At 39.6% G+C, this 19,413-nt stretch overlaps 1 protein-coding gene across 2 annotated transcripts; it reads left to right on the top strand.

Annotated features, from left to right (window-relative positions):
* Positions 1-2,547: 2,547 nt before the first annotated feature.
* nek3 (NIMA related kinase 3) lies at positions 2,548-10,983 on the top strand. 2 transcript variants are annotated; one of them, XM_063016757.1, is made up of 13 exons: positions 2,548-2,778; positions 3,852-3,945; positions 4,500-4,597; positions 4,689-4,772; positions 5,135-5,202; positions 5,329-5,415; positions 6,393-6,447; positions 6,531-6,719; positions 7,850-7,958; positions 8,795-8,938; positions 9,024-9,155; positions 10,624-10,708; positions 10,799-10,983. In XM_063016757.1, the coding sequence occupies exons 1-13, from the start codon at positions 2,662-2,664 to the stop codon at positions 10,863-10,865; spliced, it is 1,329 nt and encodes a 442-aa protein (XP_062872827.1). In that variant the 5' UTR covers positions 2,548-2,661; the 3' UTR covers positions 10,866-10,983. The 2 variants fall into 2 exon arrangements, with proteins under 2 accessions (XP_062872827.1, XP_062872826.1); XM_063016756.1 differs by having other exon boundaries at positions 2,550-2,778; positions 6,531-6,731.
* Positions 10,984-19,413: the final 8,430 nt, after the last annotated feature.

The raw sequence follows: 19,413 nt of genomic DNA on the forward strand, positions 1-19,413 counted from the left end.
TTTCGAAGCAGTGAAAGCTGGAGAAGCAGACACGAAATGAGAGGAAACCATACCGAGACGAACTCAACAAGGACGCCAGGAACCGTTGTTTGGATAAATGATCATTTGTTAACAGCATTGATAAGCTAAGTTGGTTGTGAGCGGGTGGAACAGCGACCATGTTGCGGTTGTAGCGGTAAATGTTTGTATCGTTCATGCTGCTTATCTAGCACAAAGAGTGTTTAGTTTTTGTCTGTGTCTATTTACAAGTACAAATATAAAGTACATATACATTTTACATAACTGTACTTGATTATTGTCCTGATTTGCTTACACACTTAAAAACAATGGTTCTTTGGTCGAGACGATGGTTCATTTGCATTCTTAAAGACATTTTTGCACTATGAAATGGGTCTTGAATGCGAAAATACGTCCGATCTGTTTGTGTAATCAGACTGAGAAATATTAAGTGGGTAGTTGCAGGGAAATGTTGCCACAAAGTGTATTAGTCAGTGTTATTATTTGATTAAGTAAAGGGTATTACTAGAAAAGAAAAGTGCATACCAATCAGGCAGACATTCACAGCTATTTACGCTGGCATATAAGTCTATAAATACATACAATATGAAGTCCTAATTATTGTCAGAAAAAGTAATAATGCAAACCACATTAAACGTTAGTCCATGGTTTTGTGTCCTTGATGTGATTTTTAAAGCTAGCAGAAGTGTATATGTATCTCCCAGTTGAAACTTTCTCCTGAATCTGACACAGATAGATAGATAGATAGATAGATAGATAGATAGATAGATAGATAGATAGATAGATAGATAGATAGATAGACAGACAGACAGACAGACAGACAGACAGACAGACAGACAGATACTTTATTCATCCCGAAGGAAATTATTGGCCTGCAGTAGCTGAACAAGAACAAAAGAAAAAAAAAGAAAAAGAACAAATAATACAAATGTACAATGTGCATGTACACAATATACAAAATACAAGATAAAGCAAAAATGTGCAGTTGTGTGTAAAATAGTTTTAGGTCTTCGTTTATTTCTGACATAAGAGTGTAGGTTTATGAATACTTTGCATTATACATACAGAAATAGGGGCATTTTGATGGAAATGATAAGCTGCGTCCGGAATCGCATACTTCCATACTCAATAGTACGCGAAATGAGTACGCGAGAGCGGTTAGTATGTCCGAATACACAGTATACACAAAGAGGTACGCGAGAAGTACCCGGATGACCTACTTATTGGGCAGCCATGTTTGAGTATGCAAGCGATGCACACTTGCGGTCCGTTAATGTATCCCATAATGCAACTGGAGCTGCGTAGGCGTTCGAAGCGTAATAAGAAACAAGAAAGATAGCGGTCCTCTGTTTACAAGTGTAAGTAAGATAAATAAAATAAAACATTTTAAAGACGAATTAATAACAAAAACACGATAAATATCCAAAAGTTTGGCGAGTGGGGTTTGTAATGAGTCTGTAACCATGGTGATATTACGTCATCACATCACTTGACGTTGGAAAGATGGCGGATGTAGTGCGTAGCAGTGTTGTGTGCATACTGCATACTTCTGTACTGGAAGTATGTACTTTTTTACCGGCAGAGTAGTGCATACTTCCTCCAATCTAGTACGTACTCTCTAAGTATGCGATTCCGGACGCAGCTATAGTGTAAATTATTTGTACGTAAACTACCTTACGCACTTTGCGCACCTTACGCAAATTCGAACTACGCTAGGTCAGGTTCGTAAATCGGAGCATGCGCAGTGAGGCTCTTATTCCGCGTTTGCGTTTTGATGAATAAGTGCTCTTTTCTTATGACTTTGTGCTTATAAATGTAACAGATTAGCATCTATTTTAAAAATTAAACTAACAAGGACACATATATTCGGTTACTATTAAAAATTTACATATTTATTCGCCTCGGCAAGCACAACTACGTGGTATGAGTTAGTTATCCGCTTGGTGGTGATAAGCTATTATAGTAACGTTTCACCTCAGAAGTGACGAGAAAGTAAAGCATCCAGAAACGAGAAATCTGACCGTTTTATACATCTGATTTTATCTACAACCTTACTGAGAGCAGCTACTTACACAGATGTGTGTATTACAATATTAATATGACAGAGTTATAAATACAGAGTGCTTATAGAAACAGAAATCACTGCAATTAGCTTAGCAGCTAACAAATACCGGTGTTGTTTACCTTGGGTATTAACTCACAGCTGTAATGTATTTCGCATAGTTAGTGTACCGCACACAGTGCACAAGCCTTTACTGTAGATCGTTCATAATAATTATGTTTATGAGATATTTGGATTTTAATCAGTATCTCAGCTATGAACTGCTAGGCTAGGTATAGACACCTTCACACGGCTCTAACCGGCTGCAGGTAGCCACGCCCACAGATACATCACACTACGTCAGAGGACAACAAGGAAATAAACCCCACATTGTAGTAAGGATTCATTTCAGATCATTATTCTAAATCAAAATTGCAGTTTAATTGTGCAGCAAATAAAAAGCCAGTTCTTCGCAGTCATTCAGTTCACGGTAACAATAAGAGATTAACGCAAACAAGATCAAACTGAATGTTGTTAGCGCTCGGTGATCTATTATACTCCTACCAAGTGAAGAAGCCTTTAGTGTGCATTCCTGTCCGCTAATGGATCGCTACTCCATCCAGAAGATAATAGGTGAAGGATCTTTTGGACGAGCTTTTTTGGTCCAAACCAACAGCGACAAAGAAAAATGGGTGATAAAAGAAATTCGACTACCAAAGGTAACGCGGATAGTGTGACGATGCATATTACAACCTCTAGATGGCGCGATTGTATTTCAATAATAAAATTGTAGCCGAAAATACACCGATTAGCCATAACATTAAAACCACCTCCTTGTTTCTACACTCACTGTCTATTTTATCAGCTCCACTTACCATATAGGAGCACTTTGTAGTTCTACAATTACTGACTGTAGTCCATCTGTTTCCCTGCATGCTTTGTTAGCCCCCTTTCATGCTGTTCTTTAATGGTCAGGACTCTCCCAAGACCACTACAGAGCAGAGGGTCATTCTCAGCACTGCAGTGACACTGACATGGTGGTGGTGTGTTAGTGTGTGTTGTGCTGGTATGAGTGGATAAGACACATCAATGCTGCTGGAGTTTTTAAACACCTCACTGTCACTGCTGGACTGAGAATAATCCACCAACCAAAAATATCCAGCCAACAGCACCCCATGGGCAGCGATGACCAACTCAAACACCAGCAATAGATGAGCGAGGTGGACCAACTAGGTAGGAGTGTCTAATAGAGTGGACAGTGAGTGGACACGGTATTTAAAAACTCCAGCAGCGCTGCTGTGTCTGATCCACTCATACCAGCACTGAGAGTGATCCACCACCCAAATAATACCTACTCTGTGGTGGTCCTCCTGGGAGAGTCCTGACCATTGAGGAACAGCACGAAAGGGGGCTAACAAAGCATGCAGAGAAACTGATGGACTACAGTCAGTAATTGTAGAACTACAAAGTGCTTCTATATGGTAAGTGGAGCTGATAACATGGACAGTGATTGTAGAAACAAGGAGGTGGTTTTAATGTTATGGCTGATCGGTGTATGTGGAAAAAGCATGTGGACAATCCTCCTTATTGTTGAGTAGAGGTAATCAGCCACACCCATTGCTTAAACGTGTAAAAATTATATAAACAACATTTTATGCTTCAGAGTTTGTGGCAAACAGTTTAGGGAAGGTATTCTTGTTTCAGTATGCCTGCACCCTTGTGTGAACATGGTCCATGTTCTTTTGGCCATCTTTATTGTTGTACTGTTTTTCATGCTGTTGAATCCAAACAGACAGATGGTGGAGTTAAGAAAACCCAGAGAGAGGCAGTTCTTCTGTCAAGAATGAAACATCAGAATATTGTTGCTTTCAGAGAGTCATTTGAAGGTCTGTGCCATCTTCCTTAATTCTGTTTTACCTGCCTAACACACATTATCACTCCATTTCGTTTTAACTTTGGCAACAATGCAGGAATACACCCTGGACAGGGCACCATTGACATATTTACTTACACAAACTTTGGGGCATTAATTTTATTCATGTATTTAGTAACTGCTTTATTTAACCAGTGTTGCATTAAATATGAAACCTACCCAGGAACAGCAGGCATGTTCACACAGGTATTCAGCACAACTATGCTAAAAATGACCTGCCCTCATCCTATTATTAACCCACACGTGGTCCAGAAAATGATTACTCATTTCTGTGTCTACAATGAGGCCATTTGTGCCCTGATTAGACCCACATACTTTTTCTTATATAAATCCAGACAATACAATTCCACCCACATGGGCACCATATGTAGGCTTACTATGAGTGAAGGACAAAGTAACACATCCGACCAAATTGCAGCTGATAGTGGATTGATGAGTTGTGTAGTTCCAGACCGGAGATCTGAACCCATACACTTAAGACTCTTATTTTCTTACCATAATTTTCAGACGATGGGCACTTGTACATTGGTATGGAGTTCTGTAGTGGAGGAGATCTCTTCCAGAGGATACAGCAGCAAAACAGCTCACTGTTCTCAGAGGATGTGGTAAAACCATTTTAAAATAGATTTTCAAAATAACTTTAGATACATTTGCAGGATCAAGCTGATTTAATAATTATTATTTTTATTTTTTCAGATACTCAGGTGGTTCGCACAGATGTGTCTGGGAACAGAGCACATCCACTATAAACGGATACTTCACCGAGACTTAAAATCAAAGGTGAAAAGAATACATCAATTAACAAGAATAGTTCAAAAAGAGCTGAATAATGTACATTTATAATATAATATCATAATATTATATATTCACCCTGTGAATCGAACCCACTGCAACCCTGAGTAGGATGAAGCGGTGGGAAAACAGACAATGAGTGAATGAACAATATTATATAGCATAAAGACCGTATAATCATATGGACCAACTCAAAGACACATTTCCATTCTGACCAACATACATAAATTAATATATTTCCATTATTGAAACAATGCTGACTGAACCCTAGTGGTAGTTTAAAATTGTAAATTCAGTCATTCTTAATCTGTTAATCTGAAAATCTGTTCTTTTTCTTCCCCTGTCTCTAGAACATATTCCTGACAGATGATGGCACAATCAAACTGGGAGATTTTGGGTCAGCATGCACTCTTAACAGGTACTCTATTAACATTCTGCTACTCTTTGGTAGTAGTTCTGCTACAGCTTTGGTATGGTAATAAAAAGGCAAAAATACTCACTGTCACATTCTACTGAACAATTATGCACATTTGTTTTATTGCAGTGCAAAAGCTTTTGCTCAGACTTATGTTGGAACTCCATACTACGTGTCTCCGGAGATCTGGGACAACCAACCATACAACAACAAGAGGTATTAAACTTAGGACTGGAATCAGATTTAATCAGCAATTTAATCAGCAACTGATTTAATAATGAATATGCAAGAATATTTAACTTAATCTAGTTTATCTAGTTAATGTCACAGAGGTTGCCAGCTTCTTCCTTAATAACTCTCTTGGGGTAAATCAGCCTAAAACATTAGACTGTTTATGAAGTTTTAAATAGATTGTGCTGTGATGTGCATGTTTATGTTAAATATTAAAGCTATGCAGTAAGTTTATTCAGGTGTTTTGGGTTAAACTGTAGCAGTTTCACAGTGAACTACAAAATATTGAAATTATTTCTTTAATACTTAACCCCTCAATGCTCTTGGTAGCTAGTCTGTAGACACCCATCCACTAATGCTGGCACCTTGACCAGACAGCTGAAGTACAGTGGCAATGAAGCCTAGTCGACCACTCTCCTATACATGCCCAAATCAATATCACGGCCTGGGATTTGACCTTAAGACCTTGATATCTCACTGGTGGTTGGTTGTTTCTCAGTTGTTTCTTTATTCTCTCCAGATTTTTTATTTAAAAATTTGTTATTGTAATAGTAGGACCAGTACGGATATAAAACAGTGCACCTTAAAAATGTTTTATTTATATAGCCTGAGGAGTTACTTAGGTGCTTAGATTTAAAAGAGGTCAGTGCAGAGAAAAACAACATGAGAGGCAAAACAATCTAGTGTGTGGGTGGTGTCTGAAAACATGAAATGGCAACATAAAATACTTGTTCTAGTGCCAAATGTCTACCAAAATATAAAAAAAAAGTAAAGATTGGAGTGTCTGTTTCACAAAAACCACTTGACTATAAGCTGCAAATGTAAAAATATAGACCAGCATTTTTGAAATACCTCCCCCCCCCCCCCCCCACACACACACACACATACCCTATATATAAAAAACTGTAAGAGTATGAATACACTAAATGCTTTATTTATACGTATTTTTGTATATTTTGCAGTGATATCTGGTCTTTGGGCTGTGTCCTGTATGAACTCTGTACTTTACAGCACCCGGTACGTTACTGAACTTGTCAACACATGTAAAACTCGTCTTTGAACCGTGTTGTTTTTACTGCTTTTACTTTCTGTGGTTTCAGTTTTTGGCACACAGCTGGAAGAGCCTGATTATGAAAGTGTGTCGAGGTGCATATGCACCCTTACCGAAGCATCTTTCATATGAGCTTCACTACCTGATTAAACACATGTTTAAAACCAACCCCAGAGACCGACCTTCTATACACACTATTCTCAACTCCCATCGTGTTTCCAGACTGCTCCGCAAACACGTGGGTCAACAGGTATAGCACTGAACACTGAGCTGATGTTAAAATGATGTATTTTGTACAGTTTGTTTACAATTGTTATGTCTAATTTAAGCTCAATTAATATGCTTATAAATGTGGGAACATATTTGGCTAGTGCTAAAAGTGCAAGAGGCTTGATTCCCTGGCCCAGCCACCAGGGTCCTTTCTTTGTGGAGTTTGCATGTTCTCTGTTCTCTGTGTGGGTTTCCTCTGGGTGTTCCAGTTTCCTCCAACAAGTCCAAAGACATTCAGTCAGGCTAATTGGAGCTCTACAGTACAAATTACCCTAAATGTAAGTGTATTTGTGTGAATGTATGTGTCTGTGTTTGCCTTGTGATACACTGGCAACCTGTCCGGGGTATTTCCTACCTTTTGCCCAATGAATCAGACCCTCTGCAACCCTGACCAGGATAAAGCAGACACTGAATGGGCAGTGGTAGCGCAGCAATTAAAGTACAGGACTAGTAACTGGAAGGTCACCTGTTCAAGCCCCACATCTGCCAGGTTGCCACTGCTGGGCCCTTGAGCAAGGCCCTTAATCCTCAATTGATTGCAATGCATACAGTCTCGATTGTAAGTCGCTTTGGATAAAGGCGTCTGCTAAATGCTGAAAATGTAAATGAATGAATAAATAAAAGTACAGTCAGTATAATAAAAATAAGTTAATAACTTATTGCCTCACAGCAAGAAGGTCCTGGGTTCGATTCCCAAGTGGAACAGCCCAGGTCCTTTCTGTGTGGAGTTTGCATGTTCTCCCCGTGTCTGCGTGGGTTTTCTCCAAGAACTCCAGTTTTCTCCCACAGTCCAAAGACATGCAGTCAGGTTAATTGGAGATACAGAATTGGCTATGATGTGTCTTTGACACTGAACTTGAACTGATTCAAGTGAATCATGGTGAATCACCTGTGACTACCTGTCCTGTCATAAATGTAACCAGTGTTAAACATGACCTTACTCATATTTGTGGCAGTTTATAGTATGCAGTTCACTTTTTGAATAAGTACTAAGAGAAAACCCATGTGACCAAACTCCTTATATAACATATGGCTTTATGAAGTTGTAGCATGAAAACTAAACATATAAACAAGATTATCATTTTGATTTGATTCAAGGATAAAGGCAAGGAACTACCAGCAAACCACTGGAGAAAAGAGGAAGGAGAGAAAGTGGCCTTGTGTCTGGGTCAGAAGAGCTTATTAACCACATCAACCACAACTGAAGGTAAGTATTATACCAACACTGGCAGTTTTTTCCATTTATTCATTGATTCGGCACGGTGGCCAAGTGGGTAGCACTGTCGCCTCACAGCAAGAAGGTCCTGGGTTCGATCCCCAAGTGGGGCGGTCCGGGTCCTTTATGTGTGGAGTTTGCATGTTCTCCCCGTGTCTGCGTGGGTTTACTCCGGGTGCTTCGGTTTCCTCCCACAGTCCAAAAACATGCAAGTGAGGTGAATTGGAGACGCTAAATTGGCCATGACTGTGTTCGATATAACCTTGTGAACTGATGAATCTTGTGTAATGAGTAACTACCGTTCCTGTCAATAATGTAACCAAAGTGTGAAACATGACATTAAAATCCTAATAAACAAACAAACATTCATTGATTCATTGTCTGTTTTACCACGGCTTCATCCTATTTAAGGTTGCAGTGGGTACCATTTACTGGACAAAAGCTAGGAAACACAGGGTCCATCACAGGGCACACACACATATTCACACCTAGGGTAATTTAAGTAGCTCCAGTTAACCTGACTGCATGTCTTTGGACTGTGGGAGGAAACCGGAGCACCCGGAGGAAACCCACAAAGACATATGGACCCAGACTGCTCCACCTGAGAATTGAACCGAGGACCTTCTTGCTGTGAGGTAACAGTGCTACCCACCGAGTCACCATGCTGCTTCCACTGGATGTTTTTTTTTTTTTTAATTTGTTGAATTGACCAACACAGAATGGTCATCACAGGCAAATCACATGAATGAGGAAAAAGTGCGCTTCATAGAGCTTAAACCATTCATCAGATAATAACATATTTTTTTCTAAAAAATCGTCCCTGTCAGAGAGTCAGACAGCTATCCAAGGTCCCAGGAAGAGATGGGCGAAAGGACCCTCCAACACAGTGCTGCAGGTCCTCGGAAATGCTGACATCATTTCCTCTGGTGGTACAGAAAGCATGGAGGGGTCTGACTCCACATCAGGAGCAGGTAGGGAAATATTTTCCATGATCTAATTCCCCATCATTAACCTGCATTCTATCTTATGAAATGCCTTGATCTCTGTGATGTATAGTTGAGGTGTTTAGAAAAACAAACAAGAGGGAGAGAAGAAAATGGGACAAAGGTCCTCCTGAAAGACTATTGAGCCTCCTGGAGAAAGCTCCCCTTACCTCAGCTTTCCAGACCTACACTATTCACAGAGCTGGTAAGTGGATTAATGTATTCATATATATAGAATATGTCCAAAAGTATGTGGACACCCCACCTAATTATTAACTTTCAGTGTTTTAGCAACACTCATAGATAACAGATGTATATAATCAAAAAGTATATGCGTCCAATTTTGTGGCAGATCTTTAATGTACTCCGTCAGTGACTCCGCCACTGTACACAAAGTGATAAAGTTTGGTGACTTGCTGAGAAGGAAGTCCATTGGCCTGCACAGAGCTCTAAACTCAACCCCACTGAACAACTTTTGATAAAATGGATTGTAAATTGTAAGCCAGGCCTTATCATCCAACATTAGTGCCTGGCTACTGGCAGGCTGGGCGCCTACAAGAACAATGAATAGCTCGTTTGTAGGGAGGGTGCTGGAGGGGATTCCTCATAATTACAGAGACAAGGAGAAAGTGGACAGGATGGACAGGTGTCTCTCCGTACACAAAAGCTGATCCACATATGAACTCGCCTCATGCAGGTGAAAAGTTGCATTCGGCTACTGCACACGTGTCGGAGGGGGCGTGTGTTAGTCACGGCTCTCCTTGGTCAGGAGTGGAAGTCAGCATCAGTAGAGAGAAAGCGTAATGCAATCAGGTAATATGACTAAATTGGAAGAACCATTGATTAAAATTGATTAAATTTCACTAAATGAGCAGAAATTCCCACAGACACATTCCAAAATGATGGATCACTGTCTATAACTGGCCTACAAGAATATGTCTGCAGAGGTGTCTGTGTGGGTGCCTGTTTGGAATATGAATGCTTATCGAACTCTTAATACAGCGACATGCAAAGCCATCATTAGAAACAGGAGTCAGCACAAAAATAGACAATTTAATCTATCACCCCCCCCACCCCCACTCGAGATTTGATGAAGCAATGTTAAGACAGCCTTGTTGGATACTAATAATATTCCCTATAAACACAATAAAATGCTAATTATATCATGTATGGCACCCTAGTGGCCACATAGTGATTAGTGCACATTGGTAGAGGGGTATGAGCTATTTAGGATTTAGTCTCCCAAACCTATAAAGGCTTTGATTAACCTCTGGCCTAATGAACATCGCTACCATAGAAACAGCTGTAAAGTGGTTTGCAATCCACATCTGCCCCCTACATAATAGGTATATACACATTTACTTTTTTTCTGTGCTATTTGCACATAAGAACACATAAAAATGTCAAATTCTACCAGCGATTTCACACATCTGATCAAGCTGGTCAGGCTGTCAGTTTGTATATTTTTGTATATCTCGTCCAATTTAGGTTACTAGGAGCCTGGTGTTATCAAGGCTAGTACCAAAACCTACATCAAGCTATGAATACTGAGATTGAGAATTGTGATTTAGATCCAGACCTTGCATTATATAGCTGTGATAGCACTATGACTCGATACTTGTGGCTGTGACATGTTATGTAAGTTAATTTTATTCTCTGTCTGTTAACTGTAGAACCAAGTGATGACGCTCCAGATGGCCCGGAAGAAGTTCACCCAGACAAGAGCAGACTGGAACCGCGATCAGATGATGAGGACACGTAAGTGTCTTTAAAATACTAATTTTACGCGTTTATTTTCATTTTAACGTTTTCATGCTGATGCAGCAGCTTTTCTTTTCTCTTTTGCAGGGATTTCGAGGAGGATTGTTCTTACGACTGGGTAGATGAACTTGAGAAAATGACCCAGGAACACTAGAAATGTATTAAATCATTCCAATGAAATTTTGTCTGTATTTAAATATGCACTCACCTTTTCATTTATTATTACACCTGTCTGGTACACTGTTTTTGGAAAAGTTGGGACATTTTGTAAAGTGCAATAAAAAGAATCTGTGATTTCTTAAGTCTCTTGAAACTTTATTTAACACATTTGGAATTTAATGCCTGCAACACACTCAAAAAAGTTATGAGGCATGTTTACCACTATTACATCACCTTTTCTTAATTACAGTATAAGATAAAAGCACCTGCTAAATGCCATAAATGTAAATGATTCATAACTTCTGATTTTCCTCATCATAATGTACTATTCAATTGAACTAGGAGACAGTTCTGGACTGCAGGCAGGCCTATAGCAGGTATATGGAATGAGGCCTGGCATTGTCTAGCTGAAATAACCATGGACATCCCAAGACACTGCCTTGATGCAGCATAAGTCTCTCGTACATCTCTTGTTCTAAGACAGATGTTGGCTTTTGCACCTTTTACTGATAACAGTCTGGATGGTCCTTTTTGTCTTCAGCACAGAAAACTCAATGCCTGTTTTTCAGAAAACCAGCTGAAATGTGGACTCCGCTGTCTAGCTAAATTGACCACAGACTTTCCAGGAGAAGATGCTGCCTTGATGCAGAATATGGCAGCATACTGTATGTCTCTTGTACCGATGTTGACAGATGTTGGCTTTTGCACCTTTCACTGATAACAGTCTGGATAGAGAAACGTGGACTCAACTGACCACAGAACACATTTCTACTGTTGGCTCATTTGAAATTATTTTATGTTGCAGCGTTAGATTTTGCTGACAACGGTTTTCCGAAGTATTCTATAAAATAAAACATTTGTTTATATTTACCAAATACAATCAAGTTAGTTAGCCAAAGCATTAAAAGTTAATTCTTTGGACGCCCAGGTGGCGCAGCGGGATATTCCGCTAGCACACCAGCGGCGAGACTCTGAACTCCTCAGTTCGAAACCCAGCTATGCCACCGGTCTGCAAGGCACCATCTAGCGGGCATAACTGGCAGTGCCTGCAGCAGACTCTAATTGGCTACTGTGTGTGCTAGGGTGGGATGACCGGACTATGTGGGTGGGGTCTTCTAACGCTGTGTAAGGAACCTGATTAGCAGATAGAGGCAGTAAGCATGGATGAAAAGAAAGGGTCAGCTAAGGACTGTGCACGGCTTGGAGGAGGCGTAAGCAGGAAATATACCTTCCTCAAATGTAATCAGGGATCCCCAGCAGTGGAAGACAAATTGACTACGCTAAATTGGGAGAAAAATGGAAAAAAAAATGCATAAATAAATAGAAAAAAAAGTAAATTCTTTGTACTTTGTCCATTAAATAGGCTTAAGAGGACATTGTTGACTTTCTGTTTTAGATTGGGTGTTTCAGGAAGCCCCTATTGGCCTAAGCTGATACTTGAGTACCAAGTCAAGTCCTAATTGGACTCTATTGAGTAGAGTGTACAGACAAGCTTTTTTAGATTATTTTTCCTCATAACTTTACATCACATCCATTTATGGTGGTTTACCAAATATCATATACAAACATGACACCTGATCTAGGAGAAAATACAATTCATCTGAGATCTTCCACTGATTGTCCAGATCTAACACCTGCTTACCATTTGTATTCTTCATTGGTGGTCATAATATCTAAATATGTATATGTTTTTCCCTATTAAATAAAAAAGTCCTAAAATGATAACTTTGAAACTGCAAAGTGGTTGATTTATCTATTTTGCCTGAAACACACTTCACATGTGGCGTGAGGTTTTGTTTTCACGCTGTGTGATTGTCTCTAAATTTCATAAAACTTCACTGTTGTCTACAGAATTTCAAAACATCCATCATATCTTTAGTAAAGATAAGACATAGAGAGCACTAGTTTTCTTCATGGGAACCTCCTGCACTCAACATTAGTGCTATCATCAAGTACAAAAGATGTCTGCTGCTCATTCGCTGTCAGTCTAGGTGTTTAATCACCGTTTTTGTGGATTCTACAGAGTAACTGTTAACTGATAGTAGGTCAAGACCTAAGTAATCAACATTAATACTTTTACCTCTGCAAATGTGGGTAATCGGTTTGCTTCCATGTTAATAGTAATGGCATATTAACAGTAAACAGGGTGACATCTACAGTGCAGCCTGATTGCAATTAGGTGCAGCCAAGTCTTCTGCATGGTGGTATGGTGGTAGGAAATGGGGGTACCTAAAGGAAACCCTCAAAGAGATGATAAGAATCAAACTCAGGACCTCAGGTGCCATATTGCTATACAACAAACTAATAAAATCTGCCTCACTTGACCTTGAATTGTACTTGTACAAGAATGAAACTCCAGCCAGAGCTGGTGAGTGTTAAAGTGGTCTACATGGCAACTGTCAGGGTGTGTTTCTTTTGAGATAAACCCCATGGCTGTGTAATAAAGGAAACACAGCGCTGGCATTCAGGCCTTATCTAAAAGACACACTGAGTGGTCCCGGGACTTTTACTTGCCCCTGGTCTATTTTATTTTTCCTCTCTTACCTCAGCCACAGCCCATTGTCTTATGAGAAGCAGAGATAAAAAGCCGACAGGACCAGAGGAATTTAGATGATAGTGAGCCATAAGCTCACAGCCATGGTCCTATTTTGGGTAATGTGGTGTTTTCTTGTGCTTGCCTGGGACAGATGGAATTAGAGACAGGAAGGAAGAATTAAACGCCTGTCTGTTTGACATCAGGCATTGTTGGCAGTGGTCTCTTGGAAGAATTGGTCTTGTTGGGTCTAATTTGAGTTGCAGTTCTTTCTTCTAGTAATGAAATAGAGCAGAACAGTAATTAGATTAAAGGTATTAGCTGGGTAGAGAGGACAGAGACACACAGCAGATTGGTTAAACAGAGAAAGGGAGCAAGTGTATAAACAGTCTATAGAGCAGATACGTGTACAGTACAATGAATTTGTTTGTAAGCTAAGGTCCGTCATTTTACAGCGCCAACTAGTGCTTATTTACTTTAGTTTAGAGAAATCACATGACACTCTCAAGAAAGGTTTACATTGACCAAGAAATTCAAGAAAGTCAATTATTACACACCCAAATATTTATTTTATTTATTTATTTATTGTATTACTCATTGGTTTTATGAGGTCATCTAAAACATAGAAACCAGACTATACCCTATAGTCATTTCAGGGACCCTACATCCAACACCACAGGGCTGAGCCTCATTACAATTAAATAAACAAAACAATTAAATCTAATTAAATCTAAAGGTTAGTAAAAACCTTTGGAGATCAATCTCCAACCCAGGACCTAGTCATCTCTCTTGATGACTCTTAGATCAGACCATCTGATAATGTAAGAAGCCTTGGTGTTGTCCTGGATAACCAGCTGACCTGCTCTTCTCATGTAGCCAACATGACAGGATCGTGCCGGTTCCTCCTCTACAACATCAGGAAGATTCGTCCATTTCTCTCCATGGAAGCCACTCAGATTCTTGTGCAGTCACTTGTAATCTCACGGTTAGACTACTGCAACTCCCTGCTGGCAGGTGCTCCTATGTCCATTATGTCCATCTGTTTTTTAACCAACCTAAACACTGCCACATCACCCCACTGCTGCGTTCTCTTCACTGGCTTTCTGTAGCTGCACGCATTCAGTTTAAAACACTGATGCTCGCCTACAAAGCCAAAAATGGACCAGCCCCAAGCTACCCCGCTCTGTACCACGCAACCTCCGAGCCACTTGTCTCGCTCGACTTGATCCTCCACCCAGGAATCGAGGAAGACAAGCATCAAGGCTCTTCTCTGTACTGGCAACTTCCCTTGTCTGTCCGAACATCTGAGTCTCTTGCTGTCTTTAAAAAACAATTAAAAACCTTCATCACCTCTTTAGTAAACACTCTTTACTAACACTCTTATTCTTATTTTTATTATTTTTGGAAAAAAAACAACAACTTTGGTTCTAACAGGATTTCAGCAGATTTGTATCCTTGGACTGTTGTCTACTTAATCTAAAGTAAGGTATTGTTTACTGTGGAAGCACTTCTGTAAGTCGCTCTGGATAAGAGCATCTGCTAAATGCCGAAAATGTAAATGTAAATGTAAAAACTAAGGCAGACACAGAGAAAAAAATCAAACACCATCCACTTTAAAACTTTTATTAGCTCATATAAAATTAAAATAGAAAGGTTTTGTACTGTGACTAGATATTTGTTTGCTGAAATCCCAATACATCCAGAAAGCCAATTTTTGGCCCTGTATTCTGCATCAATAATAAATGTTTTTGCTAGACACACATAAATGTCATTAAATTTACAATTAGCTTTAAGACAGTCTCCAAGAACACAAAGTGATGCTTTCAAATGTTCCATAGTTTACAGAACCACATTTCCTTCCAGTAGTCTGTTTAATTCCGGGTGAGTGAAGGGTGTTTCCCCTTTCAGGAAAGGGACATGAAGTAATGTCTGCTGTGTCCCAAGAAAAACAAATTGAGCAAAAAATGTTCCATTGTAATAATTGTTCAGATGCACAATGGTCACACGTTGTGCACAAACAATGTTGACTGGAGCCTCGGTTTACAGATGTTACCAGTATACCTTCCTTTCTGCAGAAAAATACTGCAAGAACACTTCGAGGTGAGAGATTATTCTGTGAAAAACAACTGTCTTTATTGATCCAAACAATACTGTGCACAAAAAATGTGCCAATACAAAAACAAAAACAACTTTTGTATTACACAGTATTTTGTACAGTAGTATCCCACCACTGCAAAACTGCCACTGTTAAACCCTTGAGAAAATCCTCAGACACATAGTAGCTTCTACCAAACATGTACCAGATAAAGATCTTTGATGTTCCTGTAACCTCCCTCTTCCTGTTTGAGAATACTGCTGTACTAGTGTGTACACTGATGCTTAGAAAAATGTGCTTCTATTTTAGAAGATAAATAAAATACCTGAGAAAAATCCATATTCAACTGAGAAAAAACATCCCAATGACTCACTGCAGGTGCACTGGGGCCCATGGCATGGGGAGGGGTGGGGGGCCTCCATGACATTAACTCAACCCCCACCGCATTGTTGGTATTGTATAGTATTTAACCTAACTGTATCTAAAACACATAAAACAGGTCAGCTTGGACAATAGAGAATAGAACTTCAGTTTTGCATGTTAGCACAAATCACTTTGTGCTCACTGACTAAAGGTCAAGCTCAGTTAAGAATAGAAATTGACTGTAAAATAGAAAAACTGTTTTTTTAAAAGTGGTGATAAGGGCTTAAGGGGTTTAAGGTTATTGTTGTGAACGTCAGCCTCCTGTTGTCACTGTGACAGGTCTTACTAATTCTGCTAAAAGAATCCATAAGAGGATAGTACTGCCCTGAACATTTCCTTCCTGTGGGCCCAGAATAGAAGGTGATTTACAGTCAGGAAAATAAGTATTTGATCCCCTGCTGATTTTGATCCCCTTACAAAGACTTGAACAGTCTATAATTTTTATGGAAGGTTTATTTTAACAGAGAGAGACAGAATATCAACAAAAATCCAGAAAAAAAACATTAAATAAAAGTTATAAATTAATTAGTATTTAACTAAGGGAAATAAGTATTTGATCCCCCTACCAACCAGCAAGAATTCTGACCCCCACAGACCGGTTATGTGCCCATGAGGCACACAAATTAGTCCTGTCCCTGTATAAAAGACTCCTGTCACAGAATCAGTTTCTTCCATTCAAATCTCTCGACCAAGGCTGCACAAGGCTGGAATGGGCTACAAGACCATCAACAAGAAGCTTGGTGAGAAAGAGACCACTGTTGGTGCGATAATTCGAAAATGGAAGAAATACAAGATCACAGTCAATCACCCTCGCTCTGGAGCTCCATACAAGATCTCACCTGGTGGGGTAAGAATGATTCTGAGAAAGGTGAGGTCAGCCCAGAATTACACGGGAGGAGCTTGTCAATGATCTCAAGGGAGCTGGGAGCAGAGAAATGCTGGATATGACCCCAAGAACACCATCCCCACCGGGCATTTCTCTGCCTTCAAACACGGCGAGTGGAGTTGATGCCAAAGAGCTCAATTTTGGTCTCATCTGACCATATCACATTCTCCCAAGCTTTCTCTGAATCATTCAGGTGTTCATTGGCAAACTTCAGACGGGCCTGTACATGAGCCTTCTTGAGCAGAGGGACTTTGCGGGCACTGCAGGATCTCAATCCATTACGGCGAAGTGTGTTACTAATGGTTTTCTTGGTGACTGTGCTCCCAGCTCCCTTGAGATCATTGACAAGCTCCTCCCGTGTAATTCTGGGCTGACCTCACCTTTCTCAGAATCATTCTTACCCCACCAGGTGAGATCTTGCATGGAGCTCCAGAGCGAGGGTGATTGACTGTGATCTTGTATTTCTTCCATTTTTGAATTATCGCACCAACAGTGGTCTCTTTCTCACCAAGCTTCTTGCTGATGGTCTTGTAGCCCATTCCAGCCTTGTGCAGGTCTACAATCTTGTCCCTGATGTCCTTTGATAGCTCTTTGGTCTTCCCCATGGTGGTCGAGAGATTTGAACGGAAGAAACTGATTCTGTGACAGGAGTCTTTTATACAGGGACAGGACTAATTTGTGTGCCTCATGGGCACATAACCGGTCTGTGGGGGTCAGAATTCTTGCTGGTTGGTAGGGGATCAAATACTTATTTCCCTTAATTAAATACAAATTAATTTATAACTTTTATTTAATGTTTTTTTCTGGATTTTTTGTTGATATTCTGTCTCTCTCTGTTAAAATAAACCTTCCATAAAAATTATAGACTGTTCAAGTCTTTGTAAGGGGGTAAACTTACAAAATCAGCAGGGGATCAAATACTTATTTCCCCCACTGTATGTAGTGCTGGACACTAGTGTGACTATAAGTTGTAAAATGACTTTTTACAGTAGTGAAGTAATAGTGATGTATTATTTCTACTGTACTTTGTGTTGGTTAGGTTGTTGGTAAGCCAATTTGCAGAAACAGCAAACAGCACTCTTCACTCCACAGATTTTCACTTGGTTTCCGGTCTGGGCTCCGGTTAGGCACAAAAAAAAACAAGCAAAACTTTGATCTTCCTGTAGTGAAGCCATTATTTTTTGTTGATGTGGATGTAAGCTTCAGGTTGTTGTTATACAGAAAGGTGAAATTCCTCTTCATCTTCAGCTTATTACCAGAAGCTTAATGATTTTGTGCCGAAATTGACTGATATTTGGAACTGTTCGACTAAAGCCCTAGTTCCAGCTGAAGAAAACCAGACCCCAAGCATAATGCTGCCACCACCATGTTTCACAGAGGGCATGGTGTTCTTTGGCTGATGCACAGTTTTGTTTTTGTGCCAAACATACCTTAATTATGACCAAAAAGTTCAACCTTGGTCTTTTTGGACATTTTTCCACTTGCTTTTGACAGACATGATGTTGTTTTTTCAGCTCAGACGTCTTGCCAGAAATTCCTGCAGCTCCTTTAATGTTTCTGTTGGCCTCTTGGCAGCCTCCCAGAACAGTTTTTATCAATTTCAAAGTTCTTCCAGTTCTTGGTAATATCACAGCTGTGCCATATTTTAACCACTTGTTGATGGCTGTCTATACTGTGTTCCATAGTACATGTAACTGACTGATACCTTAGCAATGAGATTCCTGTGATACTCTTTAAGCTCTCTGTGGACCATGATTTTTGCTATTCAATGCACAAGTCAATGTGAGGAACAGCTGAACTTTTGTATGGGGGTTATCAGAGTCAGAGCACTATTTAACATGAGTTTAAATGTGATTGGAACATTCCGAACATAGCCACACCCCAAATTATTATTATTGTTTTTTATAATACTTTTATAATCCTTTTTTATATTATTATTTACTTCTCTCTAAATCAGGGGTGTCAAACTCATTTTCACCAAGGGCCATATCTGCATTATGGTGGCCCTCAAAGGGCTGATTGTAACGTATCCGTTCCGGTTTCTCTTTTAAAAGCATAAACTTGTATTCACTTTCCCATCTTTTAATAAATTACCTTCCTTCTGCTTCAATTTTCTCTTTTTGTACATTTTGGGATTATTTGTATATATTTCTCAACATCACTTGTGCCTCAGAACTGCCTCAGTTAAACTTTACGGGTCACAAAATCTGCATGCATTGTGATAGATGCAGTTTATTTATGATTTTACAGTGTATTTTAAGACAATCATATGTCTTTTAAGCTCTCGCAGGTCACATAAAATGATGCCGGATTTGGCCCGCGGGCCTTGAATTTGACACATGCTCTAAATTATTTCAGTTTGCTTTTTTTTACTGAAACAGTTTTAACAGAGGTGTGTGGACTTTTTATATTACACAGAATTGTTTGTGTAATACAAAGAACTGCATGATATATTGTGAACACCTGCCCCACTTGGTCGGAAGGTTAGTTAGTTACACATGCAGCTCAGTCTATAAGAGGATAAAAATCTATCTTTATAATTTTGAGGGTTTAATGACTTACTGGTTGTGGTTTCCTGTAGCTTTTGCAACATGCCTTCTCAGCAA

The sequence above is a fragment of the Trichomycterus rosablanca genome, chromosome 20, assembly GCF_030014385.1.
Source record: "Trichomycterus rosablanca isolate fTriRos1 chromosome 20, fTriRos1.hap1, whole genome shotgun sequence".
Lineage (NCBI taxonomy): Eukaryota > Metazoa > Chordata > Actinopteri > Siluriformes > Trichomycteridae > Trichomycterus > Trichomycterus rosablanca.